Genomic DNA, 15,915 nt, shown 5'->3' on the forward strand with positions numbered 1-15,915 from the left:
CTCACTGGGCACTCAATCCCGCCCCCCCCGCTCTGCTTTTCTTCCTGGCACTTACCAGGACCTGTCATTTTGTGTCTTCCTTTGGTCCTGGTCCTCTCCCCTCCCACAGCGTGAGCTCCAAAAGGGCCCAGGCTGAGTCTGTCCTACCCACTCTTGCGCCCCAGCACCCAGGACGCTGCCTGGCATGTGAGTCCTGGGGTTGCTCAGAAATTCAAGGCTGAAAGCTCCGAAGGAGAGAAAACAAACACAGGATGTTGCTTCTTCACAGACAAGTGCAGCTATTTCAAATGGGAGTGGTTAGAAAAAAATGCTTTGGAGAAAAAAATAAGGAGAGCCTCACTCCCATGTCTTACCCCCAAATATGTTTGGTTTTTATACTTTTGAAAAGGAGCTGATCGTTACTAAATCAGGATACTTACTGAAAAACGGAAACAAATTTTTTTTGAAAAGAGAACTAGAAGGCAGTCAAATCCCAGCACCAGCCACCCAGTAACCAGTCTGCCGATACTGACAGACATCTGTGGTCAAGGGCCGTGGGGTGGAGGTGGGAGACCCGAATTCTCAGCTAACATGACAAAAGAGCATGCTTAAAATTGATAACGTGAATACAGAGCTGGGCAAGTCACAGTTTGTAAATAAGGAGGTAAGTAGCAAATGGACCTTGGGAGAACCTGGAAGAAGCCTAATGAGGTCAGGGGATGGCCAGAGCAGGGGACCACTTAACTACAACTTGAATTTTTACCCATGAGTTTGTATTACTATGGGAAAAGTAAATATACTTATTTAAAAGGATATCAATCCATTCCCCACATGTATACCATGATAAATCCCAATGCACCAAGGATTGAAAATAGAAGTGCGGAAGTTCTAGAAAAAACTTTGGAGCATTGCTTTATGCCTTTAGAACAGGGAAGGGCTTTCTAGCTTTGACTTAAATCCAAAGGCATAGAAGAAGAGATAAAAATAAAAAACTTCCATGTGGCAAAAACAAACTGACCACCACAAGCAAAGACAAATGACCAGCTGAGGGAACCTTTTGCATCTCAAGCTCCAGGATAAGATTTCTAAACTCTCAGTGAGAAATACGGGCAATTCACAGGAAAAGGAACACAGATAGGATTTTAAAGCATTTTCTACCTCATTCATAAGAAAATGTAAATTAGAACTAAATTCCGATACCACTTCTCACCTACAAGGTCAGCAAAAATCCAAAGGTCTAACAACAGGCTCTGTGGGCCAAGCCTGGGAAAGAGACCCCGCCTGCTGGAAGCAGGCTTCCATGTCTGCAGACCGCAAGGGGGGTGGGGGTGGGGCGCCTGGACAGGGAAACTCAGGAGGGCTCCGCCTGGCAGCCTGAGGGGACAGGAAGGCCAGCGAAGGGTCCTGGAATCCAGTGCTGGCCTTCCTGTGGCCACGTGCAAGCCATTCCTGACAGAAAGACAGGACCTTCCCAGAGACAAGCTGAAAGGGGGTCTGAAGAGGGGTTTACCACACCACACCCCCGATTTCTTCTTCCCAGATGTCTGCAGTTATGCAACTGGGTCTCGCCCTTCGGGTGCAGTGGGTCTACAGCTGGGCTGGCGTCCCTAGGGGTTGGAGAGGTCCGGCAGGCCCCCGGGTTCTCACCGCCCTGGGACGTAGCAGTATGATGATATGGGGCACCTTCCTGGCATGTCGATTTTACTCAGAGATTTTTTGGGAGGAAATCATCATTTTTTATATTAAACTGCCATTGATACGTTATGAAGAGAATATAGAATTCTACACATTTTTAAATAAAATAAAATAAAAGATATCACAAAAGCCTTGTAGCGCACAGCCTCACACCGTGTTCGGAGCCTCCTGCAAGTGCAGGGTCGGGAGTGGGTGATTGGTGATGCGGGGCGCCAGCAGTTAGGAGCCTACTTGGCCTGCAGAGCAGCGTCTCGTCCCTTCATGAGGAGACTGGCAGAGGAAAGGGCTTTTGAGAAGTTTCTGATTTACAAGATTTCAAGCTCAGACTAATTAAAAATACCCCTGGCATTGTACTGCAGCCGATCTCGTTTAGAGCCTCACCCCATTCCTTCACGAGGAAAGGTGTGTGTTTACGAAAGGGGGCGGAAGACCGTGGGTCTCCCCCTTCCCGAACAGCCCACTCGCCGCCAGCGCCCCCCTCCCCTTCCCCCAGCCCCTCACTGACCTGCGCAGCGCACCTGCCGGCGGGCGCCCGGGCACCCGTTTCCTGCAGAGCAAGGACAGGGCCCCGCGCAGGGACGGCTCGAGTCTCTGGGGGAGTCGGGACAGACTAACCCAAGAGTCACACCCGGGGTTGGACAGCTACGCATCCGACAGCCTCCCTGGAGAAGTGAAGGCTTCATGGAGAGGTCATTCCAGGGGGAAACGAGGTCACTGGGGCGGGGGAATTGAGGGGACACTGCTGGAAGGCACCCTTATTAGAGGGGACCCTCCAGGGGGCCAGGAATCAGGCAGGCGGCCGGCGGAGGCGGAGCGGATGCCGCCAACTCGGACTCGGGACTGGGAGGGGCACCTTCAACGGCTCTGGCCGGACAGTTCGGGTCAAAGCCCCAGGCTGGCCCTCAGCGCGGGGGAGCAGGCAGCGCAGGCGAGGCTGGAACCCGCGCTGTGCGCCCAGCGGCCCGAGGCCCTGCTCCGAGCCCGCGGCGCTGCCCAGGGGGCAGACGTGCTTAGACGAAAAAATTCGCCCTCTGTTTATCTGAAATTCAGATTTCACGGGCGTCCTGTGCTTTGCCTGGTGACCCGGGTGGGCCTTCGTCGGGGGCGGGCAGAGGAAATGCCGGTGCAAGTCCCGCACCCCGGGTGCCGGGCCTCGCGTGTCTGCGGAGGAGTCACAGGGGCCCCCAGCCAGGTGCTCCCCGGAGAGGTGTCGGCTGCGGCTGCCAAGGGACTGGAGAGGCCGAGGCCCAGACGGGAGGCCGCGGCGGCGGAGGCCGGGGCAAGGAGGCCCGCGCGCCGCCGCCGGGGCCGCCTCAGGAGCGGAGACGTGCACCGCGCGCCCGCAGAGGCAGAGCTGCGCCGGGACGAGCGCCGACCGGGGCCTGTGCAACGCGGGAGCCGGGAGCCCGGCGGGGCCGCAGCCGCGCAGCGGTCCCCCTGCCTTCGCTGGGCTCCGACAGGCCGCCAGCAAGGCCCGAAGTGTGCGCTCGGGCGGGGTGCGGACAGACGCTGCTGGCCACGCGGGACCACCCTCAGCCGCGAGCCGCCTTCTTTTCAATTCCTGTGGAAAAGAGCAACGTCCTCCCCACATGAGGGCACCGCGTCGGCACTGGCTCCCGGGAAGGCGCCCAGCGCGTGCAGGCCCTTCCGCGCGCGGCCAGCGTGGGCCGCACCGGGCGGCGCGCAGATCCCGCCAGCGTCGCTGGGCTCAGGGGTCCCTTGTGGGAAGGGCCACTTCCCGGCGGGAGGATGCGGGGGCGGGAGTGCCCCCAGGCGCGGGGTGTAGCCCGGCTGTCCACGCTCCTGGGGGGCCGGGGAATCTGTGGGAAGCAGGGCCTGGCCCGTCGGGCCGCTCTGAAAGCCCACCCGCTTCCTGCGCGGGGTGAGGGCTGCAGGGCACTTGGCCGCACAGGTCCAGCCTGCCCCTGGCGGGAGCGCCCCCTCCTGCTTGCCCTCCCTCCAAGAGAGGCTGCTCGCGAGAACCCACACAGCACATCCGCTGGGGGTCTGAAGATGCTGACAGGTATCACTCTCCTCTTCTTGAGCAAAGGCCTGCAGTGGCTGTGCAGGCAGTTCTGGCCACCACGCCCAGGCTAGCGGCGCCCCCGCTTTGTTCAGGGGCAAGTGGTGGCAGATCACCCTGCTCCCTGTCAGCGACTGCTCGGGTGGGGACAGGTGGCACCGTCTTGGCCGATGGGATGGGTCTGGGGGGGGCTGGAGGCCGGTGGCAGACCTTAGAACACAGACGTTCTGAACACAGATTTTGTGACCTTGTTTAGTTTGCCCATAGAAAAAGGAGCTTATGCTCCAACTCATCTTTTGGTTAAGATGCATTTGATGTCTCTATGCAGGAAGTTATTTCTAAGCTCCACCAGACAGGAGCATTCAGTTATTTTTCAAACAGGAAATCACAGCAAGTGCATCAGACAGCCTTACTCCCTTCCAGGCAGCCTGGTTGTGAGGCTCTCCAGCCCGCTTTTCCTTCCCCAAGACAGGTGGCAGGTGGTCCAGTCCTGAATGGCGGCTGCAAGTGCAGGCTTTGGTGCCAGACTGCTCAGGTTCCTTTTTTTTTAAAAAGATTTTATTTGTTGTTAGAGAGGGAGGAGTGTGGGGGAGAAAGAAGGAGAGAAACATCTTGCATGCACCCTGACCAGGGACCGACCGAACCTGCAACTCAGGCATGTGCCCTGACTGGGATTTGAACCGGCGACCCTTCACTTTGTGGGATGACATTTGACCCACTGAGCCACACTGGTCAGAGCCTGGGTTCCAATTCTTGCTTTGCCTTCTCCAAGCTGAGTTATCTTAATCAAATTTTGAACATCTACGAGAGTTCCAGTCAAGATGGCAGAGTAGGTAAACACTGTGCTCCTCCCACAACCAGAGGACTATGGCCTCTGGATATAAATTGGGAGGAATATTTTGGCTGCAGAGGTCCCCACTGAGGAGTAAGGGGTCCCAGCTCCACACCAGGGTTTGAGAGCCAGAAGGAGAACCCCCATAACTTCTAGCTGTAAAAACCAGTGGGGATTGTGGCTGAGTGAGACAGAGGTTTCTGGAGACACTGGCAGTTCCTCTTAAAGGGCCAGCACGTGGACTTACCTGCTGAGCTCCAGTATTGGGGCAGCAGCTCAAAAGGCTGCCCCAGGGGCATACGGGGGGTGGGGGAGCTGATTGGTTTGGCATCAAGGCAAGAGCTTGGGGGACAGCTTTCTGCCAGACAGAAGTGCAGAGGCCATTGTTCCTTTGCTGGGCCCTCCCCAACCAAGACTGCATGAGCACATGGGGGCCACACCTGAGTCTTCATCAACCTAGCTAACCCTGTATAGTCCAGCCTTGGTGAGTCCCTAAGACCCCATGGGGATGCAGGGTTTGTACAATATCCACAAATCAATAAATATGATACATCGCATAAACAAAATGAAACATAAAAATCATGTTGATAGAAACAAAAATAGGATTTGTTAAAATCCAGCATCCATTTATGATAAAACTCTCGGCAGAGTGGAAAGAGAGGGAACATACCTCAACATAATAAAGGCCATATATGACAAACCCACAGCCAACATCATACTCAGTGAGGAAAAACTAAATGTTTCCCTTAAGATCAGGAACAAGACAGGGGTGTCTGCTCTCACCACTCAATTATTCAACACAGCACTGGAAGTCCTAGCCACAGCAATCAGACAAGAAGATATAAAATGTATCCAAATTGGAAAGGAAGAAGTAAAACTGTCATCATTTGCTGTTATATGATGCTGTATACAGAAAACCCTAATGAGTCCCCCCAAAACTCCTAAGACAGGTAAGTGAATTCAGTCAAGTAGCAAAGTAACAAAGTCAATATTCAGAAAGCAGTGGCATTTCTATATACTATCAGAAAGAGAAACCAGGAAAACTATCCAACTTACAACTGCAACAAAAAATAAGGTTCCTAGGAATAAATTTAACCATGGAGGTAAAAAACCTGGATTCAGCAAATTATAGGATACTGAAGAAAGAAACTGAAGAGAAACAAATCAGTGGAAACATATGTCATATCATGGGCAGGAAGAATTAACATCATTAAAATGTTTATACTACCCAAAGCAATCTACTTATTCAATGCAATTCCTATGAAAATACCAATGGCGTATTTTACAGAACTAAAACAAATACTCCAAAAATTTTTATGGAACCATAAAAGATCCCAAATAGCCTCAGCAATCTTGAGAAAGAAGAACAAAGTTGCAAGTACCATGCTACCTGATATCAAACTATACTACAAGGCAACAGTAATGAAAACAGGATGATACTGGCATAAAACAGACATACAGATCAACAGAACAGAACAGACAGCCCAGGAATAAACCCACGCCTTGATGTTCAATTAATATTAGACAAAGGAGGCAAGAATGTACAATGGGGTAAAGACAGTCTATTTAATAAATATTGGTAAAATTGGACAGATATGTCCAAAAAAATAAAAATTGATAAAAATTGACTGCCTTGTTAGACCATACAAAAGAATAAACTCAAAATGGATTAAAGAGTTTAATATAAGACTTGAAACCATAAAAATCCTAAAAGACAACGTAGGCAGTAAAATCTCAAAACATTTCTTGTAGCAATATTTTTTTCTGTTATATATCCTTTGACAATGGAAACAAAGAAAAAATAAACAAATGGGACTATATCAAACTAAAAAGTGTTCTTACAGCAAAGGAAACCATCAACAAAATGAAAAGACAACCCACAGAATGGGAGAACATATTCACTGACAAAACTGATAAGGGATTAATATCCAAAATTTATAAAGAACTTAGGCAACTCAACATCAAAAAAACAAACAATCCAATTTAAAAAAATGGGCAAGACTTGAACAGACAATTCTCTAAAGAGGACATATAGATGGCCAACAGACACATAAAAAGATGCTCAATGTCACTAATCATCAGAGAGATGCAAATTAAAACCACAATGAGATACCACCTCACACCTGTCAGAATGGCCATCATCAATAAATCAACAAACAACAAGTGCTGGAGGGAACCCTAGTGCACTGCTGGTGGGAATGTGAATTGGTGCAACCCCTGTGGAAAACAGTATGAAGTTTCCTGAAAAAATTAAAAATGGAACTGCCTTATGAACCAGTGATTCTACTTCTGGGAATATACCTGAAGGAACCTAAAACACTGATTCAGAAGAATATATGAACCCTTATGTTCACTGCAGCATTAGATACAATAGCCAAGATTTGGAAGCAGCCCAAGTGCCCATCAGTAATGAGTGGATAAAAAAGCTGTGTTCTTTTCTACAATGGAATACTACACAGCCATGGAAAATGAAACCTCACGTTTTACAAAACCTCATGTTTCAGGTCCAGCATGTATGGACCTGAAGTGTGTTATCTAAGTGAAATAAGCCAATCAGAGAAAGACAAATACCATATGATTTCACTTACATGTGGAATGTGATGAACAAAATTAACAAACAAAATAGAAACAGACTCATAGATACAGAGAACAGACTGACAGCTGTCAGAGGGAAGGGAGGTTGGGGTTGGGTGAAAAAGGTGAAGGGATTAACCAACCAACCAACCAACCAAACTCATAGACACGGACAACAGCATGGTGACGACCAGGGGGAAGGGAGGTGGGGGAGGTAGGAGAGGGTAAAGGGGGGTAAATGGTGGCAAAAAGAGACTTGGCCTGGGGTGGTGAACACACAATACAATATACAGATGCTGTGTTATAGAACTGCACACCTGAAACCTGTATAATTTTATTAACCAATGTCACCCCAATAAATTCAATATAAATATTATTTAAACAGACAGAAAAATGAAGATCTTCAGGTTTCAAGTTTCTTTCCATTTGCAGTTCTAGAATTTTTACTATCAAGCTGGAAAATGCTGGAACGACTGTTCACAAGACCAACCTTGGCACTGAGTCCAGGCTGGATGCCAAGGCGTCTGTTCCCCAGAGTTCAAGGTGGTTCCACGTTAGAACAGGAGTTCAGTGTCGCTCCTGGATATTCCCACCCATCAAACGATGATTCATCCAGCAACAATCATACAGAAGGTTGAGGTATCGTGAGCAAATGGAAATGTTAACCCTGCCTTAAGGGAGCGGAGTGAAGTGAGGTGTGGGAGCAGAGGAGCAGCCCTGGATAGGGGGCCGGCTGTGCACCAGGGGACAAGGGGTTGCAGCTCAGAGCCCGTCCACAGATCTGGGGACAAATGAACACTACAGTGCCTCAGCACCATTAGGATCTCTTTGATACCTGGTTGAACACATATGAGCCATGACATGTGGTACACAAATGTCCGGAGACGTGTGTCTTTCAGAGGGTCCAGGCCTCCCTGATAGGCCCCAAACAACAGAAAACTATGGGAGGGATCAATCTTCAAGAGCGGAGACAATGGCCACCCACCGAGTGCTCATGTGCGTGTATGCATGCATGTGTGCACATGTGAGTGTGTGTGTGCAGACTGAGGAGTTGAACAAGGCTGCAGCTAATCAGATGCTAAACCAAAAAAGCCTGTTATCTCCTGGGTCAGCGCCCCCACTGGCCACAACCCCAGGAAAGGGAGTGGTGACCCATGACCTGGATCAGTGTGTTAAGTTCTGCCAGAGACTGAGCCGTCCGAGAAGATGAGAGCTCTTGAGGAGAGACATCAGGGACAGTGCTGCTCCCAGGAAGGGGGAGGAAGAAGTAACGATTTTAGAACAGGCAGCCTTCACATGGTTGGTTGCCTAAGACCCCAGTGAGTGTGGCCCCCGAGTGACCCCTGAACAGCCACACATCACCTGATCAATCAGCATGCACAACATACTGGTATCAGAACACACGGGCATCCCATCCGTTAAAATTCACACGAACTCAATCTCCTTAATCTTTTTAAAGTATATTTTATTGACTACACTATTACAGTTGTCCCAATTTTCCCCCTTTCCCCTCCTCTGCCCAGTACCCCTGTCCCTCCAGCAATCCCCCCGTTAGTTCATGTCCATGGGTTGTGCATGTGAGTACTTTGGCTTCTCCATTTCCTGTACTATTCTTAACTTTCCCCTATTTTGTACCTACCAGTTATGCTTCTTAATCCCTGTACATTTTCCCTTCATTCTCCCCCCCTTCCCCCTCCCAGCTGATAACCCTCCATATGATCTCCAAACCTTTGATTCTGTTCCTGTTCAGGTTGTTTGCTTTTGTTTTTGTTTTAGTTTTTTAGATTCAGTTGTTGATAGTTGTGAGTTTGTTGTCTTTTTAATGTTCATAGCTTTGATCTTTTTCTTAAATAAGTCCCTTTAACACTTCATATAATAGTGGCTTGGTGATGATGAACTCCTTTAGCTTTCCCTTGTCTGGGAAGCACTTTATCTGCCCTTCCATTCTAAATGGTAGCTTTGCTGGATTGAGTAATCTTGGTTGTAGGTTCTTGCTTTTCATCACTTTGAAAACTTCTTGCCAGTCCCTTCTTGCCTGCAAACTTTCTTTTGAGAAACCAGCTGACAGTCTTAAGGGAACTCCTTTGTAGGTAACTCTTGCTTTTCTCCTGCTGCTTTTAAGATTCTTTCTTTATCTTTAACCTTTGGCATTTTAATTATGATGTGTCTTGTGGTCCTCTTTTGGTCCAGCTTGTTTGGGACTCTATGCTTCCTGGACTTGTTATGTCTGTTTTCTTTGCCAAATTGGAGTTTTCTTTCATTATTTTTTCAAATAAGTTTTCAATATCTTGCTCTTCCTCTTCTCCTTCTGGCAACCCTATGATTTGTATGTTGGCATGTTTGGAGATGTCCCAGAGTCTCATTATACTATCCTTGTTTTTTTGAATTCTTGTTTCTTGTGTTCTGGTAGAATGTTTATTTCTCCCTTATGTTCCAAATCACTGATTTGAATCCTAGCTTCCTTCTCTTCATTGTTGGTTCCCTGTGGATTTTTATTTATTTCACTTAGTGTAACCTTTATTTATTCCCTTATGTTTTTGCCATACTTAATGAGTTCTCTCAGCATCCTTATCACCAGTGTCTTGAACTCTGAATCTGCTTAGTTGTTTTTCAGTGTTTTTATTTGTTCTTTCATTTGGGCCATATTTCTTTGTCTCCTCAATTTGGCAGCCTCCTTGAGTTTGTTTCTGTGTATCAGGTAGAGCTGCTTTGACTCCTAGTGTACCTGTTAAGTTGTATGGGACGGAGCCTTAGGTATTCACCAGGGTGGGGCACCCTGCTTCCCTTCTTTGTGGCTCTGTATGTGGGGAAAGGGTCAGAGAGGGGACAATGCTGCTGCCTGGCTTCCGGAGGTTTGCCCAGCACGTACCCCATTTCTAGTCACTTTACCCACTTGCTGTATGGACTGGTGCCCCTCTAGTTGCTGTCCTAGAGATGAATCCCAGAGTGGGTAGGTTTGCATATGTTCTAAGTCCCTGCGGGTGTTTTAAACTGACTCTCCTGAGGAACCCAGCAGTTTCTTCCACCACTGCAAACCCCACTATTTTTTTAATAGCTCACTGTTTTAAATATTTTATTTATTAATTTCAGAGAGAGGGGAAGGGAGGGAGAAAAAGAGGGAAACATCACTGTGTGGCTGCCTCCTGCGCACCACCAAATGGGGACCTGGCCCACAATCCAGGCATGCACCTCAACCAGGAATCAAACCAGCGACCCCCTGGTTTGCAGGCAGGTGCTCAATTCACTGAGCCACACTAGCCAGGGCCCTCCACTGGTTTTTACAGCCAGAAATCATGAGGCTTTATTTTCCTGGAGCTGGAACCTCGGGCTGTGCAGTCTGGCTTGCTGCTGGGATCACTTGCTTCCAGTGAATCCCTCCCAATTTTTATCCACCACACTTTAACATGGGCCCACTCATTCTGCTGCTTCTCCGCGCCACACCAGGTCCTCTCCACCTGGACCCCAGGTCTCTGCCCCTCCTGCCCACCTGGATGAATGTGGCTTCTTTTAAATCCTTGATTGTTGGACTTCCATACAGCTTGATTTTTTGGCAGTTCTGGGTGTTTTTTGTTTTGAGGTTAGTTTTAATTCTTGTGGTTGCATGAGGAGGCTTCGCTATCTACCTACACCTTCATCTTGACTGTAAGTCTGCATCCTTAATCTTCTTACAAAATTAAAAAAATGTGTTTATTGATTTTAGAGGAAGAGGGAGAGAAACATCAATGTGAGAAATACCCATCGGTTGCCTCCCATACGTGCCCCAACCAGGAATTGAATCCACAGCCTAGGTGTGTGCCCTGACCAGAAATCAAACCCGCCACCATTTGGTGTACAGAATGCTCCAACTATCCCAGCCAGGGCTGCCTCTTTAATCCTGACACCCCCCCTGCCTAACACCTCTGGGAGCATTCAGTCACTGAGCAGGGGCCTATGGACGGGGGGCCTGCTGTGCGTACATCTGCATACCTCTGCAGCATCCTGTTGGGCCCTGAAGGATGATTTTCACAAGACTGTCATCACAGCAAGAGGGCTGTGAATGGAAGGAGGCCGAGGAGTGTTAGGACCCCAGCGCTTTTCCGTACCTTCTAGAAACACCAGCAAAGAACAGCTGCACGGGGTGGGGGGTGGGGGGGGTGGTATGTGTGTGTCACCCACCAATGAGGACTAAGGACAGAAAGACACTGGTTTGAAAACAGACTGAAGGTAAACTTGGCACTTTGAGAAAATATGAATGTCACTGAGAAAAATTCATAATCAGACAAACAAAATATATTTATTAGAAATATTACAGTCATATATCATACACTTTCATGTTAACAGTTAAGTACAGCTCTGTTGGCACGTGATATCCTGAGAATGCTTGGTACAACCTGGTGTGCTCTGTGCAGAAACAAGGCTACAGATGTATCAATGGCATTCAACTAATGTAGTTAAAATTAATAAGCTACTCAGGATGCTACAGCCCAACTCTAACCTGGGTCAGAGAAGGGAAACACCAAGTGAACTTGGGCAACTGAGACAGTAAAACACTTTGAAAGGTTGTTAGTTTACACCCTTTACTGTGTCCTTGGCAGTTCATCTCAACATGGCACTCAGGCTTTGGGATGGGAAGAACTGCTGCTGGATTTGGCAAATGAATTTGTATTTCCAGATCGGAATCCTCTGTGTTCACACACCTGAGAAGAGCCTGCTGTCCCCTCAGTGGGGAAGTGGGAGGGGCGAGAACATGCAGACAGTCGTTACTTCCAGGTGGCCGATTACTTCGGGAAGTGCGTTCTGTGAAACACCTGCACATCTACTTCGGATGGTCTCAACAAAAGCTGCAGAACAGCAACAGAATGAAGAACAGAAACCAAAGGCAGCTTCATTTCTGAAGTGAGAAGGGACAGGGAAGCAAGAAGTGAGAACTGGCCCAGGGAGAGAGGGGCCGTGGCAGCATCACAGGTCAACAACAGTCCAAGTCACGAGACAGCACACAAAGTCAAGACCCATGTACCTCTCTTTATGTCTTTCAAAAACTCCACTCTTCGGGGTCTTCCATTTTGCATGTCTTTTATACAAAAACAACACATTAAAAAAAGGATCTACGGAACCACCAAATAATTTTAAATGACTGAATATTGGCTGAAGGCAGATGGGGAGAAACATGGACCTTGCAGCCTCTGAAAACCTCAGGACAGAAAGCTGGAAATAATACAACTTGCTGACGCGACCTCGTTTTCTCAGCGTTATCAATTTTCTACCTTCACCTGTGCTCTGAGCCCTCCAATTGAAAACCCCACTCAGTGGCCCAGCGTCCCCCTGACCTGCAGTGCTGGGAGGCCTGCCTCGCACTCCAGCTGCCTCAGTCTCCTCCTGGACCAAGCAGGGCCAGACCTGCCCCCAATGCTGCCTGTGTTTCCCGTGACAGGACACACCCTTCCCCTCCATGCATGCCCACCAGCAAAGAAACTTCCTTGAATCATAAAAATAAATCGCCACAAGGCCTTCCTTTTGTAGGACATTTCCTTCCTTCTTTTTAACCTGAAGGGAGCAGGCCCCAGCAGGGAGGGAGGCAAAGGGCACCCAACTGCTCACCCAAAGCTTGTGCTGAACCATTCATGGTGATCACTAAGCACAGGTGCTGATAGTGCTAAGCACCCACCCCTGCGGGTGCCCGAGAGCTCAGTGCCTCCCACGCAGAGCCTCACAGCAATCCCGGCTTAAACACAGCCACCAACAGCCAAGCCCCACTGCTTGGCGTGTTGCTTTCCCTGCTGGGGCAGCGAGCAGCCCAGAAGCACGGGGAAAATGAATGTACCAGACACATCAACAGAAGGCAGATGCAGGAAGCAGCACAGGTGGTAACTTCCATTTGGATATGTTTATCGGGAGGGGGTCAAGTGAATCTGTTCAGGCTGCGCCTCCGATTACTTGCAAACAAAGGACCAGTTATGAAATCTCATCAGCAGACTGCTCAGCGCTCCCTGTGCCACGCTGCCCTGCCCTGCCCGCCTCTCAATGGGTCCTGGGAGCTCTGACAACACATCCCTGGTCCCATTCCAGATACTTCGATTCAGCGGATGGGCAGGCCAGGAGATTCTAACGCAGAGCCACAAAGGGGAGCCGCAGCACCTGAGACGGAGGACGGACAGGCCAGCAGAGCTCAGGGGCCGAGCTCACACCTCTCCCAGGACAGTGGCTGGGCTGCAGTCCCAAGACCCCTGACTGGAACAAGGGGTACCACCATGGGAGAGTTCCTTCAGCAATGACAGCAATACTTAACTCTCAGTGAATTATGGCAAGAATAATCCTTTGTCTGAGGGGCACTAGCCCGGAGCGACAGCCCTTCATTAGCACAAGATGGGCACTGACAACCTCACCTCAGATTCACTTCCATGAGCTGCACCCCACTGCTATGTAAGGTGCGTTTATTTGCCTGCCAAGAACACAGAGAACCACCAGGTGGTTACGCGCACAGGGCACTTCCGAGGGGAATGAGGCCACTTGGGGGTTCTGCTGTCACTCAGGGGAATGGCAGGATAGCAGAGAAACTGCACTTTCCTTTGTTCAGTTGTACACCAAGCCATCTCTCCATCCCCGAGGGCTCCCCTTTGCCCTGTGAACATGCAAGTCCCCATGAAGTACTGAATGCTAAATAAGTCTAATGTTGGAACATTGTTTAAATTTGCTGTCTGCCCAGTGTCCCAAGAAATACTATCTTCAGCTTATTTCATTGCACAAATACCCAAAGACCCCAGTGGACACAGGCCTCTGCACATGAGCGGGGTCTGTCCCTTCCGCATGTGGGACAAGTGTGTGTGTGGGAGCATGGGAGTGTGAGTAAACAGGAGGACAGGCGGAGGCCAACAGTCAGCAGGCACAGGACTGGCTGAGTGCGGAGCTCCGTGCGCCCGTGTCCCAGCACAGGTGTGGGCGAGAGCACCCTTCCGTCTGCCAGCCTCCCCGCAGGGATGGGAGCCAACTGCCCAGGGGAGCCTTTCAATTCTCACGTTTTCTCTTCCTTCCACAGTCAAATGGGTGACAGAAAAATCTGAAAATGTAACCAAAGTCTAGGTGCTGAAATTGTTACTTAGAACATCATCAGCACATTTTCCCAAAAGGCAGGTTCCTGAGTTCCCCGGTTGCTTGAAAGCACTTCTGTCTTTTGCTGTTTTTTCTTTTTTTTGGGGGGGGGGGGCGGCAAAAAGGGCAAAGTTGTTATAAAGGCAACAGCTGGGACTGGTAGTAAGAAGGTGGCCGATTTCAAGTGCTGCCTGTGGCGAGTCTGTACAGCTGAGGGGAGTCACTCAGTGTGACTGGGGATGTCCCCCTCAGAGAGCAAAGCTTCCCCAACGTCCCTCCAAGTGTGCCCAGGCTCAAGGGGGGGGCGGTGCATGGGAACCCAGCTCTGTTTTCTGTTTGTGTGTGGGTCCCCCCTGGATGGGACCTTCCTTTGAAAGGCAGAGCGGGGCCTGTGGAAAGTGACCGGGTGCTCCCAGGACAACCAGCAGTGGCTGCTGTCGGGTCCTCGGGTTTACGTCTCAAAGTACTTGTATATCTGGGCCACGTACTGCATCACGCTCTGCCAGTCAGGCCGGTCTGTGCACAGCATCTCGCTCAGCTCCTGCGGGAAAGAGGAAGGGTCAGGGGGCGCTCAGACCCAGGGCCCGGCTGTGCTGCCGCGAAACACTCCGTCCAGGAGGCGTCAGGTGGCGCTGAGTTAGAAGGAAAGCATTTTCTTTCTATTCATTCAGGAGGTACCATGCCTTTAAAAAAATATTAAACATGACCTCCCACCCTGCTCATCTTGTAACATGGCAGCATTAAAAAAGTGTGAAAAGAGAGAGTCACCCATAATTCCATCAGTGTCAAAGGATTTCCGCTTCTCTAAGTCACCCGTGATTCCCACCTACGCCTCCAACACCGTGGCATCCTGTGTGCTCTGAGCTTCCCACGGTGTCTTCCCGCGTCACCCCCACACCGCGCTGCACTGTGTCACTGGTGGTCTCTCGGTGCACACGCTGTCCAAGGGAACTGCTGTCCCTCACCACCAGCTCGCGAGGGGCAGTCTGTGTTCGCCTCACGTTACAGCCTTGGCAATAAGCACCTTGGTGCATACTGTTTCCTTCTGTGGAATCGGTGCCTTAAGACACATTCTCAAGAATGCAGTTACTTCTGTTTTATCAGAATTAAGTGTTACCATTCAAAATTAACTTAGTAGGCAACAGGTGAGCAGAAAGCAGAGGCCAGAACATGCCAGGCAACAGGGCTAGTCGAGTTTCCTGAAATGTATTCCCCTTGGTGTATTTCATAACTCACCTGGAATTGAATTTGGATTCCTTACAGCCCCTAGAAAACAGTAGCAAAGGACCCTAATGTAAAGCCAGAAACAGAAATGTCACGGAAGACAAAGCTGAACTGACGCGCACATCTGCTCCTGGGCAGTGACAGAACCAGCTGTTCAACACCACCTAAATATATTCTGCTGATTTTGCTCTCTGATTATACTAAGAAATCATCAGCACATCACTGGTTGTGCGAGAGGGGTAGAGAAGGAGTAAGTGCAATACACACATATACCAAGAAAAATTTAAAAAGAAAAAGTTTTCACAGAATATAAAAAGTCTCCTACCTCAAATACCATAGTCAGGGCTGTGCACACATACTGATGCATGAAAAGCTAAAATCCTTATTAACAGGGAACTGGCTAACAAGACAATACAAAAAAGAAGTGGTCAAGAATTGAGCATGCTACTTAGGAGAGAAATGAACTCTGAGAAATTAAGGAGTGCCCACAGATGGAAGAGAGGTGGCAACTTTCCTCTGCACG

The 15,915-nt window shown here is 49.3% G+C and overlaps 1 protein-coding gene across 2 annotated transcripts in view; it reads right to left on the bottom strand.

The window, feature by feature from the left end:
- Positions 1–12,452: 12,452 nt before the first annotated feature.
- The window catches only part of SPECC1 (sperm antigen with calponin homology and coiled-coil domains 1), a 255,686-nt gene continuing 252,223 nt past the window's right edge, over positions 12,453–15,915 (bottom strand). For both annotated transcript variants that reach the window (XM_090292309.1, XM_090292303.1), the window contains one exon: positions 12,453–14,709. In XM_090292309.1, coding sequence (XP_090148435.1) covers positions 14,620–14,709 — 90 coding nt within the window. In that variant the 3' untranslated portion in view covers positions 12,453–14,619. The remainder of the gene's footprint in view (positions 14,710–15,915) is intronic.

Source organism: Furipterus horrens, unplaced genomic scaffold (assembly GCF_987537825.1).
Source record: "Furipterus horrens unplaced genomic scaffold, mFurHor1.1.pri manual_scaffold_11, whole genome shotgun sequence".
NCBI lineage: Eukaryota > Metazoa > Chordata > Mammalia > Chiroptera > Furipteridae > Furipterus > Furipterus horrens.